At 37.2% G+C, this 19975-nt stretch overlaps 1 protein-coding gene across 1 annotated transcript in view; it reads right to left on the bottom strand.

The window, feature by feature from the left end:
* grin2bb (glutamate receptor, ionotropic, N-methyl D-aspartate 2B, genome duplicate b) overlaps window positions 1-15940 on the bottom strand; it is a 94553-nt gene extending 78613 nt beyond the window's left edge. The window contains exon 1 of the mRNA XM_053676357.1: window positions 15656-15940. Coding sequence (XP_053532332.1) covers window positions 15656-15850 — 195 coding nt within the window. The 5' untranslated portion in view covers window positions 15851-15940. The remainder of the gene's footprint in view (window positions 1-15655) is intronic.
* Window positions 15941-19975: the final 4035 nt, after the last annotated feature.

Genomic DNA, 19975 nt, shown 5'->3' with positions numbered 1-19975 from the left:
CACACACACACAGAGGCCTTGTAAAAATTGGCATGCTTGGTGTCTTCACCACTTTCCCCTTTGATCTATCACACACACTCAGACCCCTGTGATCTTTGAGAAGAGCAGCACACACACACACACACACACACACATATGCACATTTCAGCCTAGTACACCACTCCCAAGCACGATCAGAAACTGAATCCCAGAGAGTGTGTGGAGTGTGTTTGTGAGAGGGAGATACTTTAAAGTACCAGAAAATGGACAGGAAGGACGTACACTGGACCAAAAAGTCTTGTTCCGCAAAAATTATTTTTAAAAAAAGTGAAATAAGGAACATTTGCAATATCACAATAAACATATGGTCCAACTGTACTAAACACCTGGACACCAGAAGGTATATAAATATTTGGGATAGAAAGTGTGTGGGGGGGGGGGGGGGGGGGGGCAGGTGGAGGAGGTAGGAGTGGAGGACGGCAATACACACAAGTGCTCAAGAGAGGGGAGGAGAGGAAACTTTTTTTTAAAGGGAGACGTGAGGAGTGATAAAGAGAGGAGAGCTAAAGCAGGAAACAATGGCAAAAGTACAGGTCAAGAAAGAAGGAATAAAAGAAAGACAGAACAGATGAGAGGAGTGAGGAAAGGACAGGAGCGACAAATAGAGACAGGATGAAAGGAAACAAGGAATAAAGACAGGAGAGAAAAAGGGAGGAAATTCGATAAAAAGAGGACTGATAAACAGAGGAGGAAAGATAAAAGAGATGAGATGAGAGGATGAATACAGTTAAAGAAAGGATAGGAGAAAAAAAGAAAACTAAAGAGGGGAGAGGATGAGTAGAAACAGAAGGGGGGGACAGAGATAAAGAGAGAAGAAGAGAAGAAAGAGGAGGAGATCAAATGTGATGGCAGATGAGAGGCCAAGACAGAGAGAAAAAAGGAGAGACAGAGAGGAGAGAATGCGTGGGCTGCTTTCGCATTTAAACAAGTCACAGAATTACTTAGCGCTAAAAGACCTGGAGAGAACATGATTGTATTTCTTTCTCTTCCTTCTCCAGCTCTTCGGAATAATCTCTCTGTACAGTAGGTTTCATTCCATTCCTCAGTGGAACAATCATACCAGCATGAACAGAGAGAGAGAGAGAGAGAGAGAGAGAGAGAGAGAGAGAGAGAGAGAGATCAGAGAGCACTCATCTCTGCAGTAACAGATTTTACACACACACCAGAGACACACCACTAGGGGGCCTTCGACTAGCATAGATATAAATTGACTGGCTTAGACCGAGTGTAATTTCACTTAGTCGCTAATTCACACACCTAACAAAGAGATCAGAGAGTTAATTCAGCACAAGCAAATGAATATAAATTCACAGAATCTGAAAGAAATCTGGAAATGTTATTGCTTTTGTGGGGCTGAATTTGTTCTTGGAACATTTTTTAACACACAAGGGAAAGAGAAGCCAAAGGAGCACTCTTGCTAGAACATTCCTTACGCTAACCAGGTATCACCAACAAAACCTCTTAACACACATACACACAAAAAATACTCCTCATCAGAAAGGTATTGTTTTGTGGAAAGCATGCGATGTTTAGTAGGTATGTTGTCAAGTGGTCAAAAAAGTTGTGAGAACACTGTTGCTAGGAAACTAGGAAACATGGACACTAACCACGGGAGCTAGCTAAAGATTGAAGCTAGTAGTCTTTTATACAGAGAATGTGAATGAACACTGTCAGAAATATCAACATTTTCCTCAGCTGTGTTGATAAATTATTAAGAAAAGACAGTGTACTGCTAATATTACTCTGTAATTGCACTCCAACACACAATTAGGGTCAAATCTCAAATGGCTTCCTACTTAATATATATGCGCACTTTATAGGGTATAAAATGACTTTGTTAAACCCTGTGTAGTGAACATTATTTGAGATTCAGATGAAAAAATTATGACTCAGTCAGTGGCTATTGTTCATTTTTAACTATTTATTTATTTAGGATATATATGGTAATAATTATTTTTAATAAATTAAAATATACAAAATATAATTTGTATGTAATTCCTGCAATTATATATGATATTATACACCTATAATTGACATATAATTGCAATGTGTGTGTTTATAACTGCATGTCTTTGCAGCACATACAAGCCTAATACACCATCCCATCTCAGGATTACGCCACACCTCCGTAGCAACCGTTTGGACCCGTGCGGTGACACTTGGCCCCAAGACAAGCATCCCAGAGCAGCGAGTATTATGGGATGGAAGCATAAATCTCACCTCTTGCCGGTGGCCAGAGCATTATTGCACTCTATTGCCCCAGCTGTGCGACAATAACCATGATCTAATATGAAGAGGATTATTATCAGCACTTTCTAACCAATGGCATAATCGCAGAGAACAATACTGCTGTCATTATCTCTCTAGTGCGCACACACATGCATATGTTCACACACTCCTTATTGAGCTAAACAATGAGGAAATGCTGGTTTTTTGCCAGGACATGAGGGAGTTTGTACTCAGGAGGATAATAAAATCCACGTTCATGTGTAGAAGATAACAATGATAATTTAAGAACACCTGAGTCTGGCTAGAGCTGTCATGTTGAGACATTCAGGGAATGGTTTTGCGTCTAGTCATAATACAATGAGCAATACGTCCACCATTAGTCTCTATCACACAGTTTTTTTTCTCTCTGCATCTCTGGTGCATGCTGGGTATGTGGGGTATGTGGCCAGATGGAGTATGTGATGTGGTAGGAGAATGACCATTTGGGTATCCCTCTTTTCTTAAGGCTTTATTTATTCATTTCTGTTTCACTGTGATCATTTCTAGGTCTTACAGGTTAGTACATAAAGTCCAGGCTAAGAAAGAACATCAAGATTGTTTGTTAAATTCTATAGATTATAAAATTGTGACATTTCGGCAATGTTCAGAAAAACGTGATATGAATCACAATATTCTTATAACATTGTTCACACAATGTTTCAAGACAAAATAGTGCATTTGTGATTTTGACATGGGGACGTTTGAGATGTGTGCTGTTCATGTGTTCAAGTGCTTGGGAAGAACAGTGTTGCTAGGCAACTGGGAAATACACAGAGCATAAAAGCTAACGTCTGAGGCTAACAATTTGAGTAGTTAGCATGTTAGTATCCACAGAATCTTAAAGATTAAAACAGATCTTACAATATCTATTTCAATGCTGCACTCCTACACATACTGTGTAATCATTTTCCAGCAAACTGCATTTTGTTGTCATGCATTATAGAGGGTCCCACTTGTCCTTTTTTTTTCTTTTTCTTTTTTTTTTTGACAAATTTAAAAAGGCTTTTATGAATCACCTACTACAGTAGACAATCTCTACAGCAGTGCATCTCACTGCAGCTGATCAAAGTCAGGTGTCAAAATCGAGAGCGTACTTTTGGTTGTTACATCCACCCTAGTTCAGTACTTTGATTTGATGCACCCTATGCACTGAAACCCTACTTCACACGAATAAGTGTTAGCAAATGATAGCAAGAGTTTAGTCGGTTTAGTCAGGTTCATGTATTGCATTTCACCTAATATTTTCATGAACGTCAATCCCATTTCTCTTTAAAAAAAAAAATAACTCTGTTTGGTATTAAAACATATATTACTACTGTATAAAATCATCTAAAGTTTGTTAATTTTCTTTTTTATGCACTCTTTTCTGTACGTTTAGAAAGTTTGTATTTTAACAGATCTGAATAGTTGGTAGAAATTTCTATACGAGTCCATCTGCATCTCGGGCAACCCCTTCTAATCCTTTCCAAGTGACAAAGCTGGACTCCAGTTCTGTCTAATGACTAATCAGTGGTCTTTCTCATAAGTTATGTGCTTGAATAAATCAAACGTGTACAGAATGTTCGTAAATATGAATAACCTAGCTACAAGTTAATGGTGTCATGCGGTGGCCATTACAATGCACCCAGGACATATAGGCATTCAGATTCAAGGTTTGATTGACAGCTGTTATGAAAGACACTTCCTGTCTATCTCATTCTGTCATAGGTTCTGGTGTGAACTGTTTATCTTGTTAAATTAGTATCACCTCCTACTTTTTCCTGTCCATAAATGTAATTGCTAGCATTAGAGTTAATTAGATAATCGAGTCCATAATTGTGGTAAGTACAAGTTTTTTATTTACTCATCCTATCGCTTTTGCCAGTGACTAAAATTATTTACTCCAATGTACCACCATTTTCTCCTAAAGAGGACATTAAGCGTGAACTTTCTCATTTTGTTAAGTGGGATGGTGCCATTTAACAGAGAGGTATGTTTTCAGATGAGTTTACTTCGAATGTATTGCAGATTGTGGCACAGAGGAAAGATGTGTGTGAGTACACAATATATTGAGAGCAGCAATGTCAGGAATAAAAGGCATAAGTGCCCACAAAGAGCATAAACAAATGAAAACACTGAATTGCTATTGGCAGAGGAGGAGCAGTATATAGTGGACTAAAACAGGGATCAGTCTAACCCCTGAGCTACACACACTACTGCTATTACCAAGACTATTTGCAGAATATTTTGATGAATAGGTTAAAGATACAAGTGCTTTCAAAAAAGAATTTCTACCCATTTCTTTAACATGGATTTGAGCTAGTCTCAGAACTTTGACTATAGAGCCTGCAGATTGCCACTGACTTTTATCCAGACCTTTACTGTACTGATGCTTGTGATCCATCTTGTAGAGAGGAGTTATTGATGGGACTGCTTAAATTGGGGACAGTACAAATCAAATCACTGCACACTGATATTGAATTCCAGGAACTAACTATTGCTGTTCAGCAGCTTTCATTTGGCTGTGCACCTGGTATTGATGGCATACCGAAGCAATCTTATAAATGTTTTTGTCAAGGACTTGGAATGTATGAGATTTTTAAATATTTCTTTGGTGTTGCAAGACTACCTACTGGTTTAACAAGGGCAGTAGTGCTTCTACTTTCAAAATAGAGCTTTTGAAGAACTGGGAGGCTGGTGATATTATTGTTTCTTGACTACAAAATACAATTAAAGTGCCTTTCTGTGCGAATATGAATATTCAGCTTAAGCAAGTTGCTAGCTCTAATGAACAATCTCTTCTTGGTGTGTAATGGGATTGGATTGGTTGGCAAGGATTTTATGAGGATTCAGAAAATAATTCAGCAAGGTTGCCCACTATGTAGTCAAGTATATTATTTAGCAATAGATTCTTTGTTGTGTAGCTTGACGACTGAGCTGCAAAGATTGTGTGTTTCCACTGCAGGAACCTTTTCAAGAACTTTAGGTATATTTCATCTGGAGGAACGAAGGACAGTTTTAATTCTTGGGTCATAGGTTTACTTTTTCTATTATATAATGTGTGATATTTTCTTTTTAACATGCTATATTTGGCTGACAATTTTATCCAACAACTTAAAGTTTAGACAGGATACAACTGAGCGGTTGAAGGCCCAACAGTGGCAACTTGTTTGTGCTGGGATTTGAACTTTAACCAAAGAGCCACATTCTGCTCAATTTTGGAACGTTTCTGAAACTGCTTGGGTGGAGCTTCCCATACACATTGCTGATTGGTCAACACAAGCTTCACAGAATGACCCAAACCCTCTGCGAATCTTCAAAGCCCCATCTTTATCTAACAAACATTTACTACTTTAAATCTGATGGTAAGTGACACAATATGCAATGCATAATATTTCCCCACTGCATTTGTTTCATACATAAGTCCAATCTTAGAGAAAAAAAAAAAAGCTAATCGATATTTCTTTGCATAGTTGAAGGTTCTCAGCTTTCTAAAGGGTTTCTACTTGAACTCACTTTGTAATGAATCTGTAATTTCATCAACATGTTTCAGAGTATTCAGAGCAGCTGGGGAATGTTATAGATGTTGTAGTGGTGATTAATGGCTCCTCACAGTTATTAGTTTGTTGATGGGATCCTCACCTTAGATAAGCTGAGAGAAGGGTTAGAGATTTATCACAGAGCAGGGGTGAGGATTTTGATTTCCCCAATTAATAAGCAATTTACAGTGAAGGAACATACAAATAAAGAAATTAGAAATGTTTCCCAGCATAGCAGAATATAATTATTTTAAAAAGGGGGTGGATGGAGTTTTGTTGAACTTTTATAGGCCCTATAGGTTTGTTCTTTGTCATAAACATTTTGGACCAGGTCTAAATGAGAGTTGTGGGTTTTATTCTTGGCCTGTGTTTCTGTTCTCTCTCTACATGCTTGATTGATCTGTTTGGCTGTACTAAGGCTTTCCAGCTTGGTACAGAGACAATCATGAGGAATTATTGTGCTGTAGGATTACACATTGTGCTTTAGACCACACGATGAATTTAGAATAGTTACACACCGCAATGATGATGTAAGACTTATTTTTAATTCAAAATGGCTTTTAAATAAATTATTTAAAATGTGATGCTAAGCTAAGTTAAAACTCTCACTCTCCTTCACTTGTTAAAGTTATTTCTTTTTTCTATTTCTTTTCATGTTTGTGTGTGTGTGTGTGTGTGTGTGTGTGTGTGTGTGTGTGTGTGTGTGTGTGTGTGTGTGTGTGTGTGTGCACAAGATCATCCCTTTTGACATGTCCTCTGCATCTCTACTATCAACTCCTGAAGCTATTACCCCCCATCAACTCCCTCAAATACACACTCTCTCTTTCTATCTCAGCTGAATTCTCTCCATTCTGCTCTTGCACATTCTCTCTCTCTCTCTCTCTCTCTCTCTCTCTCTCTCTCTCTCTCTCTATCTCTCTCTCTCTCAGCATCCTTATATATATATATATATATATATATATATATATATATATATATATATATATATATATATATATATATATATATATATATATATATATATATATATATATGTGCCACTGGTTGCCATGGTAACCGATTCAGCCCACAGAGCTAGTGTGTGTGTGTGTGTGTGTGTGTGTGTGTGAGTGTGTGTGAGAGAGGGGGAGTGAGAGAGAGGTAATTATTAAGAAAAAGACAGGGTTGAAAACACTCCTCAATCCCCTCTATTTAACCACCTCCTCCTGTGGCATGTCACAGATCTCCCTCCTCCTCAATCCACCCCCCGCCCTCCTCTCTCTCTTCTCCTCTCCTTTTTGTTCACATGCTTTTTCTCGCTCTCCATCTGCATCTCCCAACTGCAGCTACTCGCTTGCATGTTTTTTTTCTGACTTTGTGCGCCTTTCTCTCAGCTTCCTGTGCCTCCTTCTCATCTCACTTTCTCTTCCTCTGTATCTTTCTATGTCCCCGGATGATGACTCCAATGCTCAGGTTCTGCCTTCTTTCTGCTGTTCCGCTTTTTTATTTTTTTTTAAATCTTCCTTTTTCAAACTTAAACATGTTGTAATTGCATGTTGAGAAGCATCCTTTATTTGACACCCCCACAGCTCGCTTCGTTTCATAACACCCCCCTTCTTTTTCTTTCTTTATCTTCTCTCTTGGAGTGTACAGTGTGCTCCTAATCTACCCATCTCTGTCTCCAGATGGCATGTTTATCCCTCCTCTTTCCTGTTCTCCATATTCTCCATCTCTTTTTAGTAGCATTCATATGGCCATTCAAAAGTGACTTGTTTAAATCTGTAAAAATACATTTAATCAAAATGGCTTGCACTGTTATACAGCAGTATTGATCAATTTTATTTCATTTAACAGTAACTGAAAAATGTAAAATAAACATACACTATACAGTAATTTATTGAAGAAAGCAGGAGTTTCAATTCTAACAGAAGAATATATAGATTACAGCTAGGAAAATTTATTATTTTTTGGTGGTGTATAATTCATATATATTTTTATACATGTCATAAAGCTAATATTATGCCTTATATGACATATATTTTTATTTTAATTGCCATTTCAATGTGCTGAATTGTTCTTAATCTTATTTAAAACCTTTATTATAATTGTCTAAATCGTTATAAAGCAAATTTGTTTTGTTAATAATTTGTTCCAAAACTTTAAACTGAAGAAGCATTGTGCTATCTCTATATACTATACATCAACTGTATACTGAGAATGTATGCATTTGTATAGATGCATCACAGCAGTATATCATATGTAAATGCATGTCTGTAACAATGATAATAAATGTGTAATAAGTTTTTATGGGCTGCTGATTTTTCAGTAAGAATTTTAGTTCCTGTTTGTGACTATTCCCTACACACTAACAGGTATTGTCTACTTATTTTTAAGTGTAGCTGATATTAAATTTGTAACATCATAAACCAACACTACCTACTGTATGTACAAACTACACTGGGCAAATCCACATTTTAGTGTAAGCTCTACACTGCTAACAAGAAAACCCTACCAAGCAGAAAGAATGAACAGAACTTTACCACCAACAGAAGAGCAACCAGATTTGCCAAGTTTCAGCAAAATTTCCAGCCCAATTACATCTCAAAAACCACACAAAAAACTGAAACTGGCCCAAAAAAAAAAATGTCCATTGGAAAATGGAGACACATTTTCCCTCTTTTTCTCAGCTTTAGCATGGGAAACAAGGTCACTGTGGTGTACACGTATTTCTGATTTACAGATATTATCCACTCCATAAACTCCCTTTCCCGCTCCCAATATATCTTACAATAGAAGTAGTTCTGTATATCACAGAAACACATTTTGCTCTTACACTTTGTCTGAGGAAATTTATTAGATATAACTAAATTATTTGCTATAAAACAAGATCTTGGCTGCCTCGGAATTTGTTTAAACTCTCCAAATTTGGCATTCACACTGTGATCTGACAACCTTGAGATTACTCGTTGTGTCTGCTGCTCCTGCTCCACTGAAGATGTTCATGGAATGAGCATAGGGCAACGTGATTCTTGCCCCAATGGGCCTCTATTAGTGCATTCTGCAGTTCCCATTTTGAAAGCAGTAATAAATCTATATATTTGGGACTGTTTTGCTGCATCTGGGCCAGGACGGCTTGCCTTCATCGAAGGAACATTGAATTCTGAAGTATATCAGCGAATTCTAAAGGAAAATGTCAGGACATCTGTCTGTGATCTGAATCTCAAGAGAAAGTGGGTCATGCAGCAAGACAACGACCCTAAGCACACAAGTCACTCAACCAAAGAATGGGTAAAGAAGAGTAAAGTTAATGTTTTGGATTGGCCAAGTCAAAGTCCTGACCTTAATTTGCAATTTTTCAGGTCAAAGTTCACCTATAAAGTCGACATGAAGCAAAGGTAAAACAGATCTTCCCTTAGTTAATTGTGTTTTTTCACTTAGCAAACAGAGCAAGTGAAGTTTTCAAGTACATCTTCAAAAATTGTAGAAAATGTACACCTCTGTATATGTGCTGTAACATGATAACAGGTTTAATGTCAGTTTTACCCCATAATGTAGATAAATTAAAACATATCCTGATAGAAACAAAAAGAACAGTGTTACTGGAAAACCCACAGTTCATACAAATGTAATTATTCTCACCTTATCACACACATATAATGACCTGTGCAAGCATGTCCTGTTAAATCTGTTAACATGCACTTGCATACTTTAGATAAAAGTTTACTGCTGTAATCCATTTGTAACAGTACATAAAGTACATGCCCAGTTACAGGATAGTCACATGCATATCTTATATGAACATAAGCACACATTTCACATATCTCTTTGTGGGATCATATTTGTTAAACGTCCCCAAGCAAGTAGTTTTTGTTTACAATTCTCGTTAGGAACAGCAGCCAACAAGCGCACAGCCTGTGTGGAAACTTGTTGAAGACTGCTAGAAACGTGTCCCAGGTGGAAACATCATGAAACCAGTTGAGAGAATGACAGCTATTACAAAGCTGTAATCAAAGCTTCTTTGAGGAATCTGGTGTAGAACAACTTTTAAGAGCTAATTATAAATGTAGGCAAGAATGACGCAAATGAGTATGAAGATAATCAGCATGACCCACATTTTGTGAATCTACTGGTCATTTTTACGCACAACTTTACTAAAATATTAATAAAAGAGTACTATTAAAGGCAAGCCTACATATTTATAACTTTAAAAATAGATAGACAGTAAGAGTACTGAAATTATTATACTCAACTAAATGAAAAACTAATCATCCAAATAAATCCCTTTTGAAGTACAGCTTCAAATTCTGAAGTGAAGTTAAAGTAGCAAATCATAAACTCTTAAATTTACTAAGAAGTATTAAAAAGTAAGTTCCTTTTTCACAAAAGGAAAAGTTGCCTACCTTACATCACACCCTGATTTTAGTTACAGATGGTAATTTAGTGCTTCTTTCACCAAGGATCCAAGGAAAGTCAGAAAATAACAAATTGGCTAAGGCTAACTTAGAACAACTTTATTCCTAATCTCTCGAATGTTAGACAGCATGATAATACGTAATATCAATGCCACAAACTAGCTGAATGCTAGTTTCTAACTATTACTATACAAACAAAGTGTGTGTACAGTAATGACAGATTACAGTATTGAGTATCAGGTCTCATTCTTGCTGTCACATCTGTTATATTTATTAGGAATGGAGATTGACTTCTTGAAGCTGCCTGATGCTAAAAGGTCACGTTATGTCTTAATGTTTAAAAATGTAGTTAATGGAAAGGAGAATTTTTTACTTTTGGAACGTAGTAAGTAAAAGGCCACAGTATTAGCTGAATGAAAATAAAATGTAAGGTACATTTGCTTAATTAACAATGTACTTTGTTACTTCATGCAGCTAGAAATATCCATAGGTGGGCTTGTGACTCGATGGCATGAGATATTTTGATGAATATGATAACTATATATGAAAGCCAGCTCATTATAGAACTAAGACAAGCACCAAACCAACTATCCCATCATTTCCATGGTAGCCATCATAATTTACCACTGTACATTGCGTTGCATATTCTGCTCGTTCTAGTTCTATTGAAGGACAAGGTTCTCCATGCCTACATAATCATCAGCACCTGTAATTCATCTGTTATACGATTCCTGAATGATTTCTGCACACAATTATCCAATATTATCTGAGAAATTAAAGAAAGCAAAAGAGAGAACATAGAGGAAAGAATGTAAGAGACAAAAGCAGGCAGAGAGAGCAAAGGACAAGAATTTTAAAAAAAATACTAGCTAGAGGGCCCTCCACTAATATTGGCACCTTTGGTAAATATGAGCAAAGAAGGCTGTGAACATTTGCCTTTATTGTTTTGTTTAAAAAAAAAAAATCACAAAATACTTTGCTCTCATGGATATGAAACAATTGCAAACACAAGACAGGTTTATCAAAAAAAATATCTTTGTTAAATATAGGTGTGCAACAATTATTGACACCCCTATGAATTCATATGAGAAAAATATATTTGAAGTGTATTCCCACTGATATTTTTTTTTTTTAGCACACCTGGGTGACTAGGAACAGGAAGTTGATCAACCATTACTTCCGGTTTCACAGGGGTATAAATATGAGGTAACACATAGGCCAAATTCCCTTAGTCATTCATTTCAATGGGTAAGACCAAGGAATATAGTTGTGATTTGCGGCAAAAGGTTGTTGAGCTTCACAAAATGGGGCGTGTCTATAAGAAAATAGCACAAGCATTGAAGATGCTAATTTCCACCATCAGGGCAATAATTAAGAAGTTCCAGTCAACTGGAAATGTTATGAATCAACCAGGAATTGTGTGTGTCTATATTGTCTCAACGCACTGCGAAGAGGATGGTTCGAGAGGCCAAAAAATCTCCAAGGATTACAGCTGGAGAATTGCAGAAGTTAGTTGCGTCTTGAGTTCAGAAAGTCTCCAAAACTACAATCCGAAGTCACGTACATCACCACAAGTTGCTGGAACGGTTTCAAGAAAAAAGCCTCTACTCTCATCCAAAAACAAATTCAAACATCTTCAGTGTGCAGACACTACTGGAACCTCAAATGGGATCAGGTTCTATGGTCAGATGAAACCAAAATAGAGCTTTTTGCCAATAAACACCAGAGGAGGTTTTAGAGCACACAGAGAGGTAGCCAATAATTGTTACACACCTATATTTAGCAAAGATTTTTTTATAAACCTGTGTTGTATTTGCAGTTGTTTGATATCCATAGGAGCAGAGTATTTTTATGATTTTTATTTTATTTTTTTTAAAGATCAAAAGGTTAAACAATAAAGACAATTTTTCACAGTCTTCTTTGCTCATATTTAACAAGGGTGCCAATATTAGTGGAGGGCATTGTAAATTATCAATAAATGTATTGCCTAATTATTGGAACTACAGCATATGATTGTTGTCTTTGCATAGCAACAATATAACCTAATGGTGTCATATAGTGGTGTAAGAGTTTAATTCTAAGCAGGTTTTAGGACAACATCACTCCATTCCTCTAAGCATGAATGAATGAGCCGTAATAGCCCTCATTCATCACAATGATTATGTAAAGGATAAGTGATTATGTGACTTTCTCCTCCATACAAAGAAAACCAAATATTGCATTATATTCTATCCTATATATAGGATTTTTCTACTTTGTATGCCTGCAGCATTATAACCAAGGAGCAATTCAATATATATATATATATATATATATATATATATATATATATATATATATATATATATATATATATATATATATATATATATATATATATATATATATATATATATATATATATATCACTTGTGGTGTAATATTACTATAAGACTTAAAGCCTTAAGAAGAAGGTATTTTTTTCCTGTAAGAGGGAGAACTATAAAACTAAATTATAAAACAAATAACCGATGGATCATACATAAACTGATAAAGAATTTTTGGTCAGACAGTTCAAATCTCTGTCATGTCATAATTTCATTCTGCAGTAAAATGTAATCAGAGATACACCGTACACTGATGACGTCATGCAGAAAGATATTTTGGATCCATTCTAGGGAAGGATTATTATTTTTGTGGCAGCTGTATTTTAGCAGTTAAGGTTCTGCTCTATTGACCAGAAGGCTATCAGTTCAGACCCATGGACTGCTAAAGGACTGTAGTTCTGCAGGGCTCTTGAGAAAGATACTTCAAGCATTATCTGCTCAGTTATATAGTGGCTTTGGATAAAGTGTCAGACAAAGAATACATGTAAATATAGAATATAATAAACGAATCATCCCAATTATTACATAGTTTTATTTATACCCCCGTGTTGTTGAATTCTTGAATCTGATTGGTTGGAAGGTATTACTTTCTAAAACAGCAGCTCTAACAGTAGTGCTGGCTGTAAATCGAATTGCAAGTTTATATTAATGTGCTCATTTTAATATGCTATTGTTCTGTAGTAAACCTGAGTTCAAAGGGATTTTTATGGAAGATTCGCCACTTAAACTCATAAGTCTAAAGACAAAACAAATGTGTTGTTCTTGGAAAAACAGAAAATATTTTATTGATGTGGTGAACCTTTCTGTAAGGAGGAACTTATTTAACATTTAAGGAAGGAGTCTCCAGTGTCATATATTTGTAACAGACTGCGCTTTCTAGTTTCTTGGTAATTGCAAGTTTTGTTTTTTTTTTGTCTTATTAACATCAAGAGAGAGAAAAATGAGAAATGAGAAGAGAAAACTGTTTACGGCTGTTCCACAAGATTAAATGTAACTACAAGTGGTTGTAAAATATGAGGTGTAGTTCATTAATAAATCAAACTTTTTAATCATTAATCTACAAATTGCAGTATAAGATAAATAAAACTCTTTGAGACATGCTGTTATAGGAAAAAATGGGACCACCCTGTTGTTGATTATTTTCCTGTAGCAGCATGATCTGTCATGTTTTATTTCTTACTTATTGTTATTGGAATTCATATGATTGGTTGGTCCAATGATTTCTCAGCATCACAATTTAGACTCATGCTGAGACACTGGTGCTTTTGTTTTTCTTTTTTCATTTTTTTTTACCTTGTTCCCTTTCTTCTTCTCCAGCATGACAAAACAACTGTATTTGACTCCCACTCTATCAGTCGGTGGCATTTGCTAAAAGTTGTGCTGACATTTCCTTTCTTTCCATGCGCTTTTCTATCTCTGTCCCTGCTTCTATTCATTCCCCTGCTTTCTACAGGGTAAAACCAATACCAGTTCTTTTAGCCTGGCCTTCTCTCTCTCTCTCTTTCTCTCTCTCTCTCTCTCACACACACTTTTTTTCTCCTCCCTGTTTACCACTTACTCTTTGACCTTTTTTTCTTTTCTTCATTCTCTCTAGCTGTCATTCATCAAAGTCTGTTGGTGCAAAAGGCAGCAATGTACTGGTAATAGCAGAAGTGACAGGAATACTAATACTGAATCCATGAGCCCATCGCATTACTACCTAACACAGCACATCTTCAGCTTTCGACTTCAAAGTGCTTAGTTCAATCCCCTTTGAGCCATGTTACCCATGAGCTTTGGACCAGATAAAAGAGTCTTTGACACTGGGACAGTCTGGATCGCTTTATTACATGACACTCACCAACTGGTGCAATAGTGCAATCACCTTGGTAATTGCTCTGAATAAAACACACAACATTATATACATATATATTTAATATACACCAAAAAAGAGAGGGGTGAATCCAAGAGGTAGTGTGACCAAAAGAGATAAGACAGATAGAAAAATAGAGAGAGACCAATACAGCAAGAGATAGATGCCACAGAGCGATATACTATAGAAATCACAGTGACCCTGAGCAGGATAGAGTGGTTAGTGAAGATGAATGAATGAAAAAGAAGACAAATAGAAAAACAGAGAAACCAACAGAGACAGAGGCTAAAGGTAAGAGAGAAGAAGCCAAAAAGCAAGAGTCTAAAAGAGGTAAAAGACAAAAGGACAGTTAGAATGACCAAAAAACAGAAGCAGAAGAAAGTCAACACAAAAGAGAAGACAGATTGAAGGAATTAGAGAGACCAAAAGAGCAAGAGAGAGAAACCAGATAAATTAGTACAAAAAAAAAAAAAAAAGATTGAATATTGGGAGTGGTCAACCCTAAATCTGACCTCAAATCACATCTCTGAGAGGCTCATTCTTCCTATGCAATTCATGCAGGCTTAATTAATCCTATTATATTATCACTGGAGTATTGTAGGTATTTTCACCACATCCATTAAGTATTCAGAATTATCCAGCAACTATTAAGCCAGCACAGTAATGTCATTATGCAGCCATTCGTTTTGCACAAAATCAGATAATTTGCAAATGGAATTTGAACATGTACATAATTAAGTGTCACCATAATAAGTGTACTCTTACCCCACCTTTTCCACCCCATATCTACAAACCTCAACATGGCATTGGATAGAGACAAAAAAAGGGTCATGAGACCAAAAGAGGACAGAAAGAAAGAGAACAGAGACGAATTAGAAAAATTTGCCAGAAGATGTTACACTCTCAGAAATAAAGGCATTTCCTTGTCGCTTTGATGGTACCATCAAGGTTACATCCTTTATATCTTTAATTCGTATATTGTACTTAGGAATGTGCATGTGGTTTAAGGATAAAATGGTCCTTGAGGTCTAGTTATTTACCAACTGAAAGATACATACTAAAGGTACAAAATATTAACCTTGATGCCAGCTGCAAGGAAAAGTACAGTTTGATACGTTTATTTCTGAGAGAACAGACCAGAGGATAGAAGGGATGCTGAAAGAAACCGTCAATGAGATACTTAACAATAGAGAAAGAGACATGCTTGAGATAGGACATTACCTTGGCAGCCATGATCATGGAGGAGCCTCCACGGATGCCCAGGATGGGGATGTGGGTCTGCGCTGAGATGAAGTCAAGGATCTGGGCAATGGCCTCGTGGTCTGTGTCATCTCCAAACACGACGCCCTGGAGCCAGTGGCGGGACATGAGCGCACATATGCGCGTGATGATGCTCTTTGGGTCTGTTTCATTCATGGTGACCAGGTCGAGCTTGGGTGCCAGCGGTACATGCAGGAAGTCCTCCTTTTCTAGGCCCTCAGCCAGCGCCACCTCACTCGAGTTGCCCACAAGCACCACGGCAATGCTAAGGCCTTGCGCCAACTTGGGCACTGATGCCACCGGATTTGGTGGAGCGTAATGGGGAGGCCCAATGATGTTGCCAGTGGCCACGCCCCCAGCCATGCCCCCACCGCCCCGTCGCGACTCGCAAGCTGGGAAGAGGAGCAGTGACAGGAGGAGCACAAAGGAGAAAAGAGGGAGTCTGGAAGGTGAAGGGAGGACGGAGGGCGAGGAGAGGGTACGGCGGAAGGAGGGAAAGAGGCCGAGGCTGACAAGCATGGCAGTGAAGTGAAGACGCAGTCCCTGGAGGAAGGGAGACAGGGAGAGAGTTTAGAAAAATGTGTCATATGCTTTCTCTTCTTCAGCCTTCACTACTAATTAATAGCTAGTAGTTTTTTTGGACAGGGTCCATGGAAACGTCGAAAGCCTACAGACAATTCTGTCATACATGCTGTCGAATTTAGCAACAAGTTTGCCAAACTTCTCAATTTGACATCTATCTTTAAACCGAATCCTCCAGAATTTTCTAATTTATATCCGTTGTGATATCCATCTGTAAAATGAGTGATTACCAAAGACATTCATTTTCACATGTTTCCCTGTAATAACGAAAGAAACAAAAATCTATTTACTTAGGAATCATTTATAATGGAAGTTTATGGGCAGCTGCTCATTTCTGTCAATAAATGTTTTAAAAATATATACGTGACAGTATAGGACAAGTTTAACACTAGAACTTATACTCTAACAAAAAATGGAGAGAATATCTAACCAAAGCTGTGTAATATAGTTTTATCTAAGATTCCACTTTCCTGAACATTTTGGTGGTATCCATGTGATATCAGGCAGAATCTGGGGCATTTCTGTGTTAAAGCTACATTTGCAAATACACTGTTACACAGCCACAGAAAAAAATACTAATATTCTGAAAGATTTCTTTTTTAGAGCTTAATTGATAAATATATTTCTCTGAAGCAATCATGAAACATGCAGCATTCATGAAGCATTCTACAAAACTTTATACAACAGCTGGCCTTAGACTACAATGATGATTGATTTTTAAGTAAATATGTTTGCTGATCTTTTCTTAGTACAGAGAAATGTCAAAATTGTTCTCTAGGGTAATCACACATAAATACAGATGATCCATATTAGGCTGAAAAATATTAGAATATCCCTTTCAAAGATTTTTGAATTTGCTTCATACATACACTCTGTACAAGTTAACTAAAATAAGTAGAGGAATTCAAACAAATCAAGCCAGATATTTTTGCATAAGTCATTTCTACTGTATAAGCTGCAACTCTAGGGAGTCAACACAATTGTTCTTCCTTTAAGCCATTTCCATTAACTGCAATGCAAAAGAAAGATTTTTCACAAGCCATTTGAGTAAAATGCGCCTCTAACGAGTCAAGGCGAGTTGTCACACAACCGTTATCGTGCAAATTCCACAGACGTAATGCTTATAGTTTATGGTTTGATGCATTACTTCTAAAGGGAGGCGTGTGCATTTGTTACTGTTTTTTTTTATAGGTTGTAATGCATTGTAGTGCAGAGAACAAATAAAATCCTTTATGTCGACTGAACCTTGAGATTCAGAGTGTGTGCCAGCCTATTGAATAAAAATCAAAGCACACTCTGTTAACACAAAAGCTTTAAAAGAAATTGATTCTGAAGCACAATGAGCTTCGTTTTGAAAGGCCAGTGAGGAAGAGCGTGACAGACAGATGATACAAGATATCGACAGACAGTGAAAGGTTGATGAAGAAAGAGAAAGTGAGACAGCATGCAAATGTGTAGCGCACACTGAAGGTGTTTCGACAGAATGAGACACCAGTTGGTTGATCAGCTGACAGAATGGCACACCAGGGGTATTATATCACAAAACCTTCGTGATACATATCAGAATATTTAATTTTGCCTGCACAACAGCAGTGATACTTTTTTAAATTTATCTTTTTAAAGGTAAGTTAAAGGCACAGTTTCTAGTCTATTCCTATGAAATAGATGTGGATAGTTTCTTTATTTCAGGCTTCTGTTTATAATTTTTTCTGGGCTGGAAAATTAGTCCTTTACTAAAAAAACTGCTCAGCTCCACCCCTTTTCCTTAAAAGGCACTTGGCATATGTATGATGAGTAGGGGTTGGTTACTCTTGGAAGGCTTGTCAATATTTTCATAGTAATTGTAATTCATTGCACTCTAAAAATTACAAACAGCTCCTTTAATGTGTGTAAAAAAAAATGCATTGTTTACCAAGTGTTACATATATAGCTTTTAATGGCCAGTTTGAGAATGACTGTGTTGGATGTTGTTGTAAAAGTACTAATTACACTGCAATTTCTTTCTCAGTATGCTTCATTTATTGCAATATCAACAGAATATTATATATCACTCAGGCCTATGGTACACAGTCAATGTCCAACAGATGTCATAAATATCCTTTGAGCTTATCCTGTTAAGAATCCACACCATCTCTCACTCCTTCTTTCCTCCCCCTCCTTTTGCTCATTCCATCTTTCTTTCTATTCCTTTCGAAATGCCTGAAGGAAACTTGTTATTGTTTCCTGCCATTCTCATTAGCAGTAATGCAGAGGCAAACACTTAGTCACCGACAAATGTGCAACGTGTGCGTGTGTGTGTCTGTGTGTGTATGTGTGTGTGTGTCTTTGAAATTAATAAATCAAAATGGGTTAAATGGCAACAAACAAGAGGAATTTTTTATATATATACAGTAAAGCATGTTTAGCATATTAGCACGTTTGCCTCGCACCTCCTGGGTTGGAAGTTCAAATCCCCCCTCCACCCTGCATGTGTGGAGTTTACATGTTCTCCCTGTGCTTCGGGGGTTTCCTCGGCGTACTCCACTTCCTCCCCCAGTCCAAAGACATGCAATGTAAGCTGATTGGCATTTCCAAATTGTCTATAGTGTGTGAATGCATGTGCGATTGTGCACTGCAATGGGTTGGCACCCTGTCCAGGGTGTCCAGTGCCTTGTGCCCTGAGTCCCCTGGGATAGGCTCCAGGTTCCCCGTGACCCTGTGTTGGATAAGCGGCACAGAAAATGGATGGATGGATGAATGAAAGGAGGTTAAGGTTGGGACAATTACCTGGTGATTGGTCTCAGCTGGTAAGGCTTTTTTTTATCCCTTTCGTGCTTGTTCTACCTGGTCAAGTTTGATGGTTATAGAACTGGTAGCATTAATTAACTGCATTAATAATTATGTCACTAGAAGTTCCTAATAAGGATAATGTGACAAACATGTGTGTGTGTGTGTGTGTCTTGAGAATATCTCTTAAGGGGTTGACACAGTGGCATTTAGGAAAAGTGCACGAGCCAAGTGCCTGGTGTAAACACGCCATGCGCTATAGGGAGGATGAGAGGGGAGGGGGAGAGAGGGGAGTGGGTTTACTCCAAAAGAAAGGCAGCTCTTACAGGATAATTATTGGAGGTTTGTCAGCGCTAATTGCAGGTACGCATGCTAATTGTGAATGCGCTCACTTCTGTTGAGATGAACGACTGGAGCGAGGGAAGATGCGAAGAGGAGAGCGAGTGGGAGGAAAAGAACCGAGGGAGGAGATACAGAGAGAGAGAGAGAGAGAGAGAGAGAGAGAGAGAGAGAGAGAGAGAGAGAAAGCTGGCGAAGAATGAAGTAAGCACATCTAGATATTAATTAAATGAGAGTTTAATTAAAATAATAATAAAATGAAATGGGAAATAGCCTTAAGTCACAAATAAGGGAAAGAAGAGGGCACTGAGGAAGATTAATAATAATAATAATAAACTTTTTTTACTTAATCAGTTCACAACAAGCATGCATGTAAATAAATAAATAAATAAATAAATAGAGCCTGTTGTGAATAATGAGGGATAGTCACGACAGATAGAAAACAGACAAAATGATTTTTAGAATGACAGAGGAAAAAGCAGAAAAAACAGAGAGATGCACCATTTGGTTTTGCCTTTCAGTTTAGCAGCAGTTTGTAACCATAGCAACCATTCAAATGAGCCTTCCTACACTCACTAACTCTCTCTCACACAC

The sequence above is a fragment of the Ictalurus punctatus genome, chromosome 26 (assembly GCF_001660625.3).
Source record: "Ictalurus punctatus breed USDA103 chromosome 26, Coco_2.0, whole genome shotgun sequence".
Taxonomy (NCBI): Eukaryota; Metazoa; Chordata; class Actinopteri; order Siluriformes; family Ictaluridae; genus Ictalurus; species Ictalurus punctatus.
Note: the sequence above shows the minus strand (reverse complement) of the source record. Positions and strands in the feature narration are given on the sequence as shown.